This window comes from Leucopleurus acutus, assembly GCF_964270905.1.
Source record: "Leucopleurus acutus genome assembly, chromosome: 3".
NCBI classification, from domain to species: domain Eukaryota; kingdom Metazoa; phylum Chordata; class Mammalia; order Artiodactyla; family Delphinidae; genus Leucopleurus; species Leucopleurus acutus.
The window spans coordinates 65,662,556-65,677,458 of NC_139145.1; the positions used below are offsets into that span (position 1 = coordinate 65,662,556).

At 44.9% G+C, this 14,903-nt stretch overlaps 1 protein-coding gene across 2 annotated transcripts in view; it reads left to right on the plus strand.

The window, feature by feature from the left end:
• Positions 1 to 14,903, plus strand: part of FSTL4 (follistatin like 4) — a 440,321-nt gene that overhangs the window by 413,242 nt on the left and 12,176 nt on the right. For both annotated transcript variants that reach the window (XM_082835740.1, XM_082835739.1), the window contains 3 exons: positions 928 to 1,046; positions 5,321 to 5,470; positions 14,289 to 14,396. In XM_082835740.1, the coding sequence (XP_082691866.1) occupies positions 928 to 1,046; positions 5,321 to 5,470; positions 14,289 to 14,396 (377 nt within the window). The remainder of the gene's footprint in view (positions 1 to 927; positions 1,047 to 5,320; positions 5,471 to 14,288; positions 14,397 to 14,903) is intronic.

Below are 14,903 nucleotides of genomic sequence, written 5' to 3' on the forward strand. Positions count from 1 at the left end.
GAGGAAGGGGAGGGGAGAAAGAGGGAGAACTCTAGACCTTACCCACCCTTGTGCCATGTGGACCTTTTATGGAGAGCAGGGTGAAGGGACAGAGCCCAGGGCTGGGGCTCGGGGTCTAACCCCCGCTTGGGCACAAAGGCACGTGGCCTCAACCCAGCCCCTCCCCATCTTGGACCTCAGGTTCTTTGTCTTTAAAATAAGGAGGCTGAACTAACTTGTCCCCAAGGCCCCTTCTCTGCTGGTCTAAGGAGATTTCTCCCCAGACAGTCCTGGGCTGGGATGGGGGTGCAGGCAGGTGGCCGAACCAGGCTGTGGGCTCCGTCGCCTGGCCTGGGGCTGCTGTAGGGAAACTGGTAGGGCAGATGTTGGAGCAAACTGTCTTGAAGGAAGGGTCTCAGGCACAGACAGGCCCGGTTTGGACAAAGGCATACCAGCCACAGCTTGCTTAGGCCCTCACATCCCAGGTAGCAGCACTGTACGTAAATGTGTTTAAAAAAAATAAAAGCCTTTGCTTTTTTGGCATCACCTGATCCATTCTGATTTGACTGGTTGACAAGGACCACGGGAGACTTTGCCTTTCGGAACAGAAAAGGTCAAATGTATGTCAAAGCCAAGGCTATCACTCATCTGAAAACTTGGGTTGGTGGCCGGCCCTGGATGACCTGGCACAGGTACGCGTGTCCGGGAGGACAGCCTGGGGATTGCAGAGCCCTCGGTGTACACATTGATTCGCAGCCCTCGGGCACTCGCTCCCCACACACCGCCTGCTCGTCTCCCTTCACCCCACCTCGACCAGGCCTTGCACTCTGTGCCTGTATCTGACGCAGCCAGACTGTAGGTTTCATCTGTGCCTGATGTGATACGTGACCCCGCCTGGGGACCAACTGCCAGGAGGGGCCTAAGTATGGCTGTGCTTGCTCCTCGCAGGCCTCAGTGTGGGAAACATGTTCTACATCTTCTCCGACGATGGCATAATCATCCTGCACCCGGTGGACTGTGAGATCCAGAGGCACCTCAAACCCACGGAGAAGATCTTCATGAGCTACGTAAGTGTCTGTGCCTGGGGCACATCCACCTCACACACAGCATCCTGAGAGGCAGCCTTTCACCATGTGTGCCACTTGATTTCTTAAATTCCATTTGCTACCTGTGATGTGGCTCCAGATGTGGTTCAAGGCTAAGGAAGGAGCACATGAGGCTTAAACTCTCATTCCTTCCTCCAGCGGCCACTTCCATGCACTGAGCCTGAGGGGAGGCCCAGGGCGGACAGATGGGTTCCTGGCCTCTGCGAGTTCACAGTCAAATGACGGAGACAGAAGTGTGAACAGACAGCTGCCAAACAAGTGCCGCTAGAAGGATGTGTAAGGTGCACTGGAACATTGAGGAGAGAGGCCTCTCCAGACCTTGGGGGACAGAGTCAGAGAAGGCTCCTGGGGCAGGTGTTGCCTGGACTCAGCTGTGAAGAACAGGTGGGAATTGGTGATGGGTTTCGAGAGGAAATGTCATGAATATGGAGCACAGAGGCATAAAACATCAGGGAACCGTAAATATTCTGTATGCCTGGAGGGACGAATGGATGTGGGAAGGGCCTCAGACTTAGGATGACCGTAGGTAAGGGTCAAAGCTGAGGAGTTCTCATGGAAAGCACTGAAGAACTTCAAGTGAAGGATGGCCAGGATCAGGGTGCTTTGGGACCTGGGCAGGGCCTCACGGCGGGTAATGATCAGAAGGGTTGCACTAGAAACACAGAAGGGGGTGAAGAGGCTGTTGTGATCACCCAGGTGAGGGCGGTGACCTGGGTTAAGCCAGTGGTGGTGGGAATGGGAAGCACTGAGTAGACTTTAGAGCTTGGAGGCCCTCAGTGGCCTCCAGGGAACGGGGGAGAGAGCTTGAGATGTGTGAACGGCCCACGCATCAGAGCTGCTGTGAACAAATAAGAGGCCAGGTAAAAAGTGGCAACGTGACATGCAGTGGGCAGAGGCAAAAGAGATGATTGCGGGTAGCAGGTCCAGAAAAACCCTTCCAACCCTCAAGACCCAGCTGTCAGGAGGCGTCCTCCAGAGCTGTGCTTCCGCGCCCCACGGCTCCGTCCCGCCCACTGGTACCCCACTTGGTGTTGCGCTGGGGGTTTCTTGCTCGAGGTCTGCCCTCTTCTGCTAATCCCTAGCGACTTGAAGGTAGAAGTATGGCATTGATCCAAGAGTCATCTAAAAGCCCCCACGTGCCCTCTCCTTGAAGACAGACAGTGGATAAACTGGGACACAGTCACGGGCTTGGAGCTAATGGAGCAAGTGGGCCTGGCCCAGACAAGTTCCTGAAACGAGTGTGTTGCCTTGCTGTCCTGGCCGGTGGTGGGCCTCAGAGCGTCGCATTTCTCACATTTGCACCTTGGGAGCAGCTGTTTTCCAGGCTATTTCCTTTGAATGAATCATGTTTTAAAGTATTACCTCTGATAAGTTTTCCCTCCACGTGACAGCCACAAAACCATCGAGAAAGAGTGGTCCTAGTTAATTTCCAGCAGTTAGGTTTGAATAATTGTAACCCACCACATTGGCACTAATTTCTCATATATTTGCGATAACCTAACCTGTAGCTTCTAGGGGACATCTCTCAAATGCTAACCAGGGCTCAGTTTTCCGAAGAAACTAGAACAAGACACAGTAAGAGAGGTCTTGTAGGCATTTCAGGCAACACAAGACCTCCGTGAGCTATGGAACAGTCCCAAATAACATTTTCCTCATCTAAAAAATGTCTAGAACGTCACAGGAGGGTTACAATGAGCTGACCCTCTTTCTCAAGTGCTGAGTGAGTAGGAGGTTGGCATCTCATCTCCGGCCCCTCTGCTGGATGAGATGTCCACTTTGCCCAGCAGGAAGTGGCAGGATTAATAGGTAAGGGCACAGGCTTTAGAACAGGATCTGCACAGGTGGGTTCAGGTCCCACCTCTGTCACTCAGCAGTCTAAGTGGCTTTAGAAAAGTGACTTAACCCCTCTAAGCCTCCGTTTTCTCACAGGCATATTGGGGTTATTGTGAGGATTAAATATGATGACAGAGAGTGGCAAGTGCAAAAGGAGAAAGACCTGTTTCAAAGCTATCGCAGCCATTTAGGAAAGAAACGGGGCTGGAGATGGAAAGTACAAGAACTCCGAGATTTAGGAGGCAGTCTCTGTAGTCCTCGATGACTAATTCACAGTGACTTGTGTGGGAGAAGGAAGAATCAAAGATGGTGTTCCTGCTTTGGACTTGGCTGACCAGAGGGTGATGAGGACCCAGGGGAGGAGCAGGGATGGAGCGAGGACTGGTTCAGATGTGGATGGTTGTGTATGAGGTGACTGTAGGGGAACCGCGTGGGAACTGGGGAAGGTGGTTCTGAGCTAAAGACACAGATCTGGGAGCCATCAGCATGAGGGTACTGACGAAAGCCCGGATGGGAGACCCGATCGCCGAGGGTGCACGGGAGTGATTTGAGTCGGGCGCCCAGCACAGAACCCTGGGAGGCATCAGCGGTTAAGGGGCAGGTGCACCGAGGGGAACCACAAAGGTTGAGACAGTGTTGGACAAGAGTCATGAGGAGAAACATGAGAATGTGTATCGTGGAAGACTAAGGGAAAGGAAGGTCCCCCTTTCTCTCATTTATTCATTCAACAAATATATTTTAGGCACCAATTCTGTGTCAGGTGCTTTACTAGGTGCTAAGAGTATGGCAGTGAGCCCAACCAAGAGTGTGCTCTCAAGGTGCTTACTATCTGGTGAAAAAAGAAAGACTAAACATAGGTAGACAAACAAACGCAGAAGGTCAGGTGGTAGATGAGAAACGCAGCAAGGTGAGGCAGTGAGGATGCCGGGGCGCTAAGCTAGGTGAGACCAGAGAGGGTGTCTCAAGAAGACGACACGTAAGCTGACACCCAAAGGACATAAGGAAATAAACCAGGTAGACATCTGACGAACAGCCAGCTACACAGGCCCTGGTGCAGGAGGGTGGTGTGAGCGCAGAAGAGCAAGCATGCCGTGTGCACAGGATGGATGGGAAAAGGAGCAAAAAGGCAGAGATGGGCAGAGGAGCCAGAGTGTTCAGGGCCTAGTTGGCTTCAGGGAAGACTTGGACCCTGTTCTGAGCCAGAAAGAATGTTACTGTGGTGGAGGGAGTTGAGCTGACGTGTATTTCACAGTGATCCCTGTGGTTTCTGTGTCAAGAACAACTAGCAGGAGGCCAGGGTGGAATCAAGGAGCACAGTCTGAATGCTGTAGCGGTTACTCAGCGGACAGACGTGGCTTGAGCCAAGGTGACAGAGGTGGCAGTGGTCAGAAAGTTTAATTCTGAATATATTCTTGAAGGTAAAACTGAAATGATTTTTGATGCATTGGATGAAGGCTGAGGGCATGGGGAGAGAAAGCAGTCAAAGATGACCTGAAAGGTTTGGTCTAAGGAATTAAAACAAGGGAGCTGCCATTTATTTGAGTGGAATGAGCAGGATTGGGAGGCAAAGTTGAGAGCTGATTTTGGACTTATACATTTGAGATGTAAATAAATAGCCAGGTAGACCTAGGAAGTGGCTAAGTCTGGAGTTCCGAGAAGAGGACTGAGCTAAAGATATGAATTTGGAAGTTGTAAGCACGTAGATTGTGTCTAAAGTCATAGGCGTGGTTAACAAAGATTAGCAAAGGGAGTGGATTTCAGAGAAGTCGTCCAGGAGCGACCTCTGAGCATCCCGGCATCTAGAGATCAGCAAACAGGGTAGGACTGAGCCACAGAGAAGGATCAGCCACTGGGGAGGATGGAGGGGAAAGAACCAAGGAGTAGTCGAGACGCTGTCAGATGATGCCCCAAGTTCAAATAAAATGATGGCAGAGCTTAAATGTAATAACTGAGAAGTCGGCCTGGAGCTCGGTGAGAGCACCACCAGCTGTGCTGAGGACTAGAGCCAGAGGATTAAGGAGCTTGTGAGAGGTGAGGAAGCTGAGAGTGCATAGGTAACTCCTTCAGGAGTCTGGTCATTGACAGAAGTTGTTTATACGATGGAGGGGGATGAGGAAAGGGAGAAGGTAGCTCACAAGCGTGGAAGAACACGGACCACGCAGCTGCTGACTGAGAGGCCGGCAAAGCGAGTTACAGCCTCAGGAAGAGCGGGAGGAGGTGAAAGATGAACGAACGTGGAGTGAAAACCTGGTGATTCGGGAGGGCTCAAGTGCCGTACTCTTCGGATGTGAAGAATTCTGAGAGAGGAAGAAAGGGACAGAGCAGGGTCGGGGAGAGGGAACCCAGCAATGACGGGGGAACAGGAAATTAAGAAGACATATGGCAACCTATCTCCTTTACAGGAAGAAATCTGTCCTCAAAGGGAAGGAGGCGCCACCCAGCCCTGCCAGTGGGCCTCAGCAGTGAATGTCAGGCACCGCTACATCTACGTGGCCCAGCCTGTGCTGAGCAGAGTCCTCGTGGTCGACGTGCAGGCCCAGAAAGTCCTCCAGGTACATCTCTCTGAGGGAGGGGGGAGCTTCCAGTTCTGGGGCACAGCCGGCCACATCCTTCTTTGTTTTCCACACACTCCCCAGCTCCTAGGAGAGGTGGTCAGAAGTGGGAGGGAGCAAAGAAGATTCATGTGCATTTTTCATCAAGTATTTATCGCCTACTGCGTGCCAAACTTTGGTCTAGGTGCTTGGAAAACAGCCACGAATGAGCAAGTCCTAGAAATTATATTCTAGCTGGGGAGACAGACCATAAATCGGAATTTTAGGGAGCTACAGATGGTAAGAGCTATTTACAGGTCGAAAGGGACAGAGGAACTGGAAGACTCTTTTTAAGTGGGCCTCACTCTGGAAGTGAACAGAATCTGAGATCTGAATGCCAGGCGGGACTCCCGCTCTGGGAGCAGAGGGAAGGCCAATGGGACTGGAGCACAGCCAGGAAGGGGAGAGTAGGATGTGGTGAAGCCAGGGGTAAACAAAGGCCAGTGAGATAGCCAGACATTCAGGTGTTTTAATTAGGGGAGTGACATAATCTGACATTTTTAAAGAGTCAATCTGCTGCTCAGTTAAGGGCAGACTGGAAGAATAAACAGAGATATTGGTCACTGAAATAATCTGGGCAAGATGATGACAGCAGTGGAGGTGGTAAGAAGCTATCAAAGTCTTGCTATATTTTAAATGTAGACCCCAAAGATTTTCTGCTGGATTGAATGTAAGGTTTGAGGGAAAGGAATCATAATAATTGTAATAATAATAATAATTTAAGCAACTGTAGAATGGTGATGCCATTTACTATGTGTGGTGGGATGCATAATGGCCCCCAAGATGTCCACATCCTAATCCTCAGAACCTATGAATGTCACCTTATACAGCAAAAGGGATTTTGCAGGTATGATTAAGATTTTTTTTTACTTTTCTTTATTGGCGTATAGTTGATTTACAATGTTGTGTTCGTTTCTGCTGTACAGCAAAGTGAATCAGTTATACATATACATATATCCACTTTTTTTTAAGATTCTTTTCCCATATAGGTCATTACAGAGTACTGAGTAGAGTTCCTTGTGCTATACAATAGGTCCATATTAGTTGTCTATTTTATCTATGGTAATGTGTATATGTCAATCCCAATCTCCCAATTTATCCCTCCCCCACTCTTTCCCCCCGGTAACCATAAGTTTGTTTTCTACATCTGTGACTCTATTTCTATTTTGTAATAAGTTCATTTGTATCATTTTTTTAGATTCCGCATGTAAGTGATATCATATGATATTTGTCTTTCTGTCTGACTTACTTCACTCAGTATGAGAATCTCTAGGTCCATTCATGTTGCTTCAAATGGCATTATTTCATTCTTTTTTATGGCTGAGTAATATTCCTCTGTGTGTGTGTGTGTGTGTGTGTGTGTGTGTGTGTGTGTGTGTGTGTGTGTGTATCACATCTTCTTTTTCTACTCCTCTTTGGATGGACATTTAGGCTGCTTCCATGTCTTGGCTATAGTAAATAATGCTACAATGAACATTAGAGTGCATGGATCTTTTCAAATTATGGTTTTCTCCAGATATATGCTCAGGAGTGGGATTGCTGGATCATATGGTAACTCTGTTTTTAGTTTTTTAAGGAAACTCCATACTGTTCTCCATAATGGCTGTACCAATTTACATTCCTACCAACAGCGTAGGAGGGCTCCCTTTTTGCCACACCCTCTCCAGCATATATTGTTGGTAGAATTTTTGATGATGGCCATTCTGACTGGTGGGAGGTGATAACCTCATTGTACTTTTGATTTGCACTTCTCTAATAATTAGTGATGTTGAGCAGCTTTTCACATGCTTTTTGGCCACCTGTATGTCTTCTTTGGAGAAATGTCTATTTAGGTCTTCTGCCCCGTTTTTGATTGGGTTGTTTGTTTGTCTGATATTGAGCTGCATGAGCTGTTTGTATATTTTGGAGATTGATTCCTTGTCAGTCGCTTTGTTTGCAAATATTTTCTTCCATTCTGTGGGTTGTCTTTTCATTTTGTTTATGGTTTCCTTTGCTGTGCAAAAGCTTTAGAGTTTCATTAGGTCCCATTTGTTTCTTTTTATTTTCATGACTCTCAGAGGTGGATTAAAAAAGGTCTTGCTGCAGTTTATTGCAAAAAGCGTTCTGCCTATGTTTTCCTCTGACAGTTTTAGTGTCTGGCCTTACATTTAGGTCTTTAATCCATTTTGAGTTTATTTTTGTGTATGGTGTTAGAGAATGTTCTAATTTCATTCTTTTACATGTAGCTGTCCAGTTTTCCTAGCACCACTTCTGAAGAGACTGTCTTTTCTCCATTGTATATTCTTTCCTCCTTTCTCATAGATTAGGTGGCCATAGGTGTGTGGGTTTATCTCTGGACTTTCTATCCTGTTCCATTGATCTATATTTCTAGTTTTGTGCCAATACCATACTGTTTTGATGACTGTAGCTTTGTAGTATAGTCTGAAGTCAGGGAGTCTGATGCCTTCAGCTCTGTTTTTCTTTCTCAAGATTGCTTTGCCTATTTGGGGTCTTTTGAGTTTCCATGCAAATTGTAAACATTTTTGTTCAAATTAAGGATTTTTAAATGGGGAGTTATCGTGGATTATCTGGGCAAGCCCTAACTGCAAGCACAAGTATCCTCATAAGAGGGAGGCAGGAAAAAATGTGACAACATAGAAGGAGGAGGCAGTTTAAGGACTAAAACAGGTTTGCTACACGGCTGGCTTTGAAGATTGGAGGGAGAGGCCATAAGCCAAGGAATGCAGCTCTAGAGGCTGGAAAAAGCAAGGAAATGCATTCTCCCTTAGATCCTCTAGAGGGAGCACTACCTTGCATACATATTTATTCTTTGAACCTCTAGAGGGAGCATTACCTTGCATACATATTTATTCTGCCAGTGAGATTAATTTTGGACTTCTGTCCTTCAGAACTGTAAGAGAATAAGTTTGTGTTGTTTTAAGCCACCATTTTGTGGCAATGTTACTGCTGCAATAGGAAGCTAATACACTCTGATAGAGGCTTTGAGAAAGGCAGGGGATACAGGTCATGAAGCAGATACAGGGGAAAATTAGTAATTCAGCTTTAGATTTGTTAAGCTTGAGCTGCCATTTTATATATATATACATATGCCATTGGATAAATAGGTCTGGAGTCAAAGGAGAGGTCTAGGCTGGAGATATGAATGTGGGCATCATCCCCATGTGAACTGTGCTAAATCCAGTTAACTGGAGGAAATCATGGAGTGAAGTACAGATAGAAAAGAGGTCAAGGTTGGAGCCTTGAAGTATTCCAACACTTAAAGATCAGGAATGAGACAGGAAGCCAACAAAGGAGACCAAGAAGGAGTAGCCTGAAAGGCAGGAAGAAAATGAGGAGAGGGTGGTGTTCCACAAGCCAAGAAAAGAGCTTTTTAAGGGAGAGTTAGTGGCCAGTGGTGTCAAAGGTTGCTGAAAGCATTTGTATGTTATGAAGACTGAGAACTAACCATTGGATTTGGTACCACATGGATCACCTTGGCGGGAACAGATAGGACTATAATGGCTGAATGCAAGCCTGAGGGGGTGGATTCAAGTTAGAATCAGAGGGAGTAGAGATGGTGAATATAGACAGCTATTTTCAGGGGTTTTGCTATAAATATGAGAAAAGGTAGACAAATGAGGCAGTAGCTGGAAGAGGATGCTGAAGAAACTTTTAGAATAGGTGATATTACAGCATTTGTATGCTAAGGGGAAAAACTTCTCCCACAGTTCTTCCCTTTCTTCTGCATCATCGAAGGTAGGCAGTAGTCAGTGGAATCCAGATCATACAAGTAGATATGCTAGCCTAAGATAAAAGCACATTCTTTCATCATAACAGGAAGAAATAGAAAGTATTCGGGCACAGGTGCAAATAGGTGATACAATTGGTGATAGCTGGATGACCTTCTCTTCTGGTTGCCTTTATTTCCTCAGTGAAATAAGAAGGAAAATCATCACCAAGGCTGGAGGTCTAAGGAAAGAGGTAAAAGTTGGATGTAAGATTGAACTGACCAGGGAAATGAGATAGGACTGCAGGGCAATAGTGAAGGCCCACTTAAGGATGAGGGGTGCAAATGTAAAGTCAGACCAGTGAGGAGGGTGGTATCTTTTTTTCCCAGGAATGCTCAGCTGCCCAGGTGCAGGATCACTGTTGGGAGAAAGTTGTATAAAAACCAGGGTTGTGGTTGTGGTTTCTCCTGAAAAACATGATAGGAGACTTTCCAGCTATCTTTTTGTTATTGATTTCCCTGGCCAGAGAAAGTACTCTGAATAATTTCAATCCTTTGAAATTTATTGAAGCTTGCTTTATAACTCAGCTTATCAACTTTCATAAATGTTCTGTGTGCACTTTAAAAGAATGTGTATTCTAATGTTTTAGGTAGATTTTACATATATGTCAATTATGTCAAGTTGGTTTATTGTATTGTTCAGATAGTCTAAGTGATGTTTTTGTCTACTTAGTCTACCACCTGCTGAGAGGCATGTTGAAGTCTCCCACTGTGATTGTAGATTTATCAAGTTCCATCCATTTTTGCTTTAAAATTATAGTATCTTCCTGGGGGGGAAGACTTCTTTCTTCTTACAAAATATCCCTCTTTATCTCTGGCAAAGCTTCTTGCCTGAAAGTCCATTCTGTCTAATATTAATATAGCTAAATCAGATTTATTTTGATTAGTGTTACCATGGTATAATTTTTCCATTCTTTCACTTTCAATCTTTCTATCTCATATATTTAAAAAGTGATCTCTTATAAAGCCACATGTATTTGGATTTTGGCTTTTATCTAGTTTAATAATCTTGATCTTTTACTTGGATTATTTGATCCATGTATTTTTGGTGTAATTATATGGTTATGTCTATCATCTTACTGTTTTTTCATTTGACCTACCTCTTTATGTTGCTTTTTTCTTCTTTTAGCTTTCTTTTGGATTAGTCAAACATTTTTGTTCTATTTCTCCCTCTGTTAGCTTGTTGTCCATGCATTCTTTTATCATTGTTGTTATTATTACCACCATAGAGATTACAACATGCATCCTTGCCTCAATATAGTCTCATACAAATTATTGCTTCACTTGCCCAATAATGATAGAACCTTAGAACACTTTGACTCCTTTAACCTTCCTCCTGCCTTTGGCACTATTGTGGGAATGAATTTTAATTCTACATGTAATTTAACCCCACAAGACATGACTATTATTATTATTTTGTACAGCTGATAGTCATTTACACTCACCCACATATTTACCTTTTCCATTGCTCTTTATTCTTTCCTGAAGTACATAGTTCTGTCTGGGATCATTTTCATTGTGACTGAACAAGTTTCTTTAATAGTTCTTTTAGTGCAGGTCTGCTGGCAACAGATTCTCGTAGTTTTCGTTTGTTTGAAAATTTGCCCTTTATTTGTAAAGGATATTTGCACTGGATATAGAGTGCTACACTGGCAGTTAAATTCTTTCTGCATTTTAAGATGCCGTTTCATTATCTTCCATTGTTTTTGTTAATAGGTCAACTGTCAGTCTTATTGTCTCTCCTTTGAAGATAATGTCTCTCTTTTTTCTCTCTGGCTACTTTCTAGATTTTCTCTTTGGTCTTTAGCAGTTTTACGTGCCCAGGTATGGTGTTCTTTGTATTTATTCTGATTTGGGGTTTTCAGAGGTTCTTAAATGTGTAGATTAATATCTTTAATCAGACTGGAACATTCTCAACCATTATTTCTTCAAATATTCTGCTGCCTCATTCTCTCTCACCTCTTCCTTGGGAACTCTGAGAGAAAAAAAGTTAGACCTTTCCATTGTGTCCCACACATCTCTTTCACTCTTATTTTCCATCCTTTTTATCTCTTGTGGTTCGGTTTGGGCATATGCTATCAACTTGTCTTTCAGTTCAATAATCCTATATTCCACTGTGTCTAAGGTATATATAACAAAACCTATTTATTGAGATCTTAATTTCAGGTGTTGCCTTTTTTCACTTTTAGAATTTCTGCTTAATTCCTTTTATATACACAATTTTTAAATTATTTTTTTATGGATCACCTGTGAGTCTGTTTCTATTGTCTTTTTTATGTTGCTTTCAGTTATATAAGCTGTATCTTGGAATGCCTAGTAATTCCGTATTACACTGTAGAGACTTTAAATGGCTGTCATCCACTGAAGAGGGTTTACCCTTTTCTCTGCTAGGAAGAGAGAGAGTATAGAATGAATCACTTTAATCAAGTACTAAGTTGAATCAAAGCTGAGTTGCAGCTTTCATAAGGCTTAGTCAGTCTCTGATTCACTCCTAGTAGGTAGCCCTTCAGGTCTTTAAACTGAGAGCCTTGTGTGTTCTTCAGGACCTTTTCCCTTCCATGTCTTTGCTCCTTAGCATATTGAGACTGTGGAAAGCTCTGTTCTGAATGTAAGAGATTTTTGGTTTAGGTTTTCAGTCTCCTACTCTGTACCACCTCAGTCAGAATGAGAATATGAAAAATGATGAGAGAAAGTTAAGCAGAAAGGAGAGATAATGCCTGCAGTCTAAACTTTGGGGAAGTTTGTGAAGAGGGCAGACAAATGGGATACCTGGAGGAGAATGTGTAATCAAGAGGGTTTTTAAAAGAGTGAGAGAGAAAATATAAGAAACTAGAGATAGTGTCAGGATGGTATCATTACTGGTGAGAAAAGAAGCTCTGGGTAGAGGAAGACAGTGCCAGATCATAAAGCCTTTGGTAAATGAAGGGAAGCAGCCAGGATGAGAGGATCAAGGAAGAGCAGCTGGAGGCATGAACAAAGGACCTGGGGTATGTGAAGTGTAGGAACATAGAAACAGCCTCTACTTGAGGCTTCAGGGCAGAGGAAGTTTTAATTAGAGCAAGAAAGTATAAGGAGACTTCAAAGATGCTGATGACTGGAGAAGAAATATATTTCAGCAGGGATAGACAAAATCAAGAGTTCAGATTTGTTTAAAGTTGTGGTCATCGACAGAGGAATGAATTCTAAAGTGCGTCATCAGAGTATAATGGGTTATTTGAAGCCATGTATTGAATGAGCTCACCCAGGGACAGGCTATAGACAGAGACAAGGTCAAAGATGAAGACGGGGGACATGCCACCATTTAGAAGTCAGGATGAGGAAGAGAAGCCAGGGAGATGGGAAGCTGAGTGAAGGAAATGTTTCCGGAAGGGAATGGTTAACCATGTGGAACCTTGGTGAAATGTCAAGTTAGTTATAGGAGGATCACACAGTGATCTCTGAATTTGACATGAAGCTCTAGAGCAGTTCAGTGGAGTGGTGAAGACAAACAGTTAAGAGGAAGTGGTTTCAGGGACTCCATAGACATTTCTTTAGAGAAGTTTTAATCAGTGGGAGCAAAGATGGTTTTCCCCCAAGATCAGAAAGGCTAGAATATGGTGGACTGAAATTTCAGAAATTTGTTGACAAGGTTTAAGTTATGGTGGCTGCAGTGGGGAAGAGGTAAAGATCACTGAAACCAAGAAGGAGCTGAGAAAGCAGGGCTTTGAATGAAGGCACCAAAGTTGGGGACTCAGGGAGTGACAGAGAAAACAGAGCATCTTTAGTGAACAAAGGGAGTGACTAGAACTTTGGCCAATGCCAAAAAGAGCAGGGGTCATAGTGGCATAACAAAACAGAGTTTTGGAACTTCTTATCAAAACAGAGTTTTGGAACTTATAAAACTACATTCTGAGAAGTAGAAAAGTCACCATTTGACAGGGCCACTGGGGAAGCTCTGTCCTCAGAAAAGAGCAGAGTTTCAGTTACAGCAGTAGAAAAAGACTCTGCCTGATGCTACAGTCTGAGTCCCAGAGGCCCCAGGTGAATGATGTACCAGATAGAGTCTGCACGAAGTTAAGAGACAGACAGGTGATAATGGATGAGTTCAAAGACAGTCTCAGATGACCCAGGAAGAAGAGCTAGAGAAGGATGCTGAGGGTTCAAGAGGCCCCAAAGGCTTACAGGAGAAGTGATGGGAGGGTCCTGAAGCTGATTCTTGAGTGGAAAACTGAAAAAAAAAAAAAAACTCTGTGTTTAGGCTTTTGCCAAGATGGTCTGGGTACCCTTTAAGTAAGACATGCAAGAATTTTTTTTTTTTTTTTTTTTTTTTTTTTTTTTTGCGGTACGCAGGCCTCTCACTGCTGCGGCCTCTCCCGCTGCGGAGCACAGGCTCCGGACACACAGGCCCAGCAGCCATGGCTCACAGGCCCAGCCACTCTGTGGCACGTGGGATCCTTCCGGACCAGGGCACGAACCCGCGTCCCCTGCATCGGCAGGCGGACTCTCAACCACTGTGCCACCAGGGAAGCCCAAGAATTTGTTTTTTAAATAAATTTTTTATTTACTTTTTGGCTGTGTTGGGTCTTCGTTGCTGCACGCAGGCTTTCTCTAGTTGCGGCGAGCAGAGCCTACTCTTCCTTGCAGTGCGCAGGCTTCTCATTGCAGTGGCTTCTCGTTGCGGAGCATGGGCTCTAGGCGCGTGGGCTCAGTAGTTGTGGCACATGGGCTTAGCTGCTATACAGCATGTGGGATCTTCCCGGACCAGGGCTCGAACCCATGTCCCCTGCACTGGCAGGCAGATTCTTAACCACTGTGCCACCAGGGAAGTCCCTGCAAGAAATTTTTAAAAGGAAGAACATTACTGACAACCAATTTTATGCCTCTGAAGACAAACCAGAAGGGATGTTTCTACCCTGGGTTCCCAAACTGGCTCATTGTCAAGGCTGCTAGGCTGGCTTTCCACTCACCCAAGAGTGGCCTAGAAATGAATCAGCTTCTACAACAATGACCAACTTGTCGCTATTTTTTTTCAAGTCCATAGGTGTCGACCCTCTGCCGGCTAAGTTGTCCTATGACAAATCACATGACCAAGTGTGGGTCCTGAGCTGGGGGAACGTGCATAAGTCCCAACCAAGCCTCCAGGTATGTTGAGTACATGGAAGACAACACCCACCTGCAGGAAAGGGCTCTCTCCCTAGCTAATAAATGTCTCCTGCTTCCCTAGGTGGCTAATCACATTTATCCAAAGTATGTCCGTGAAGGCTAAGGAGAGAGTAGGAAACATCCTCAGGATAATGCCCCTTATAGGCAGTGAACGGTATCTTCCGCCAGGCCTGCTATTAAAGACAGTAACACTGATGATGGATAAGATTCTAATGTCATGACAACCAGAATGTGTCTCTTGGGCCCCACCCAGCCCAGCCCCAAAACACTTGCCTCTTCTGAGTTAGGGGCTCCTGGGGCCAAGCAGAAATGAACCTCTGGACTTTAAGCAGTGAGAAGGGAGCCAGGGCTTTCTTTACCTTGGGCTGCATGGGCTGGAGAACACTGTCAAAGCAGGTACCAGATGATAAGGAAGGAGAAGGAAAAGCAGCAGCAGCAATTATGTTCATAAATGGAAGCACATTACTGAGTGCTCACAGTGTTCCA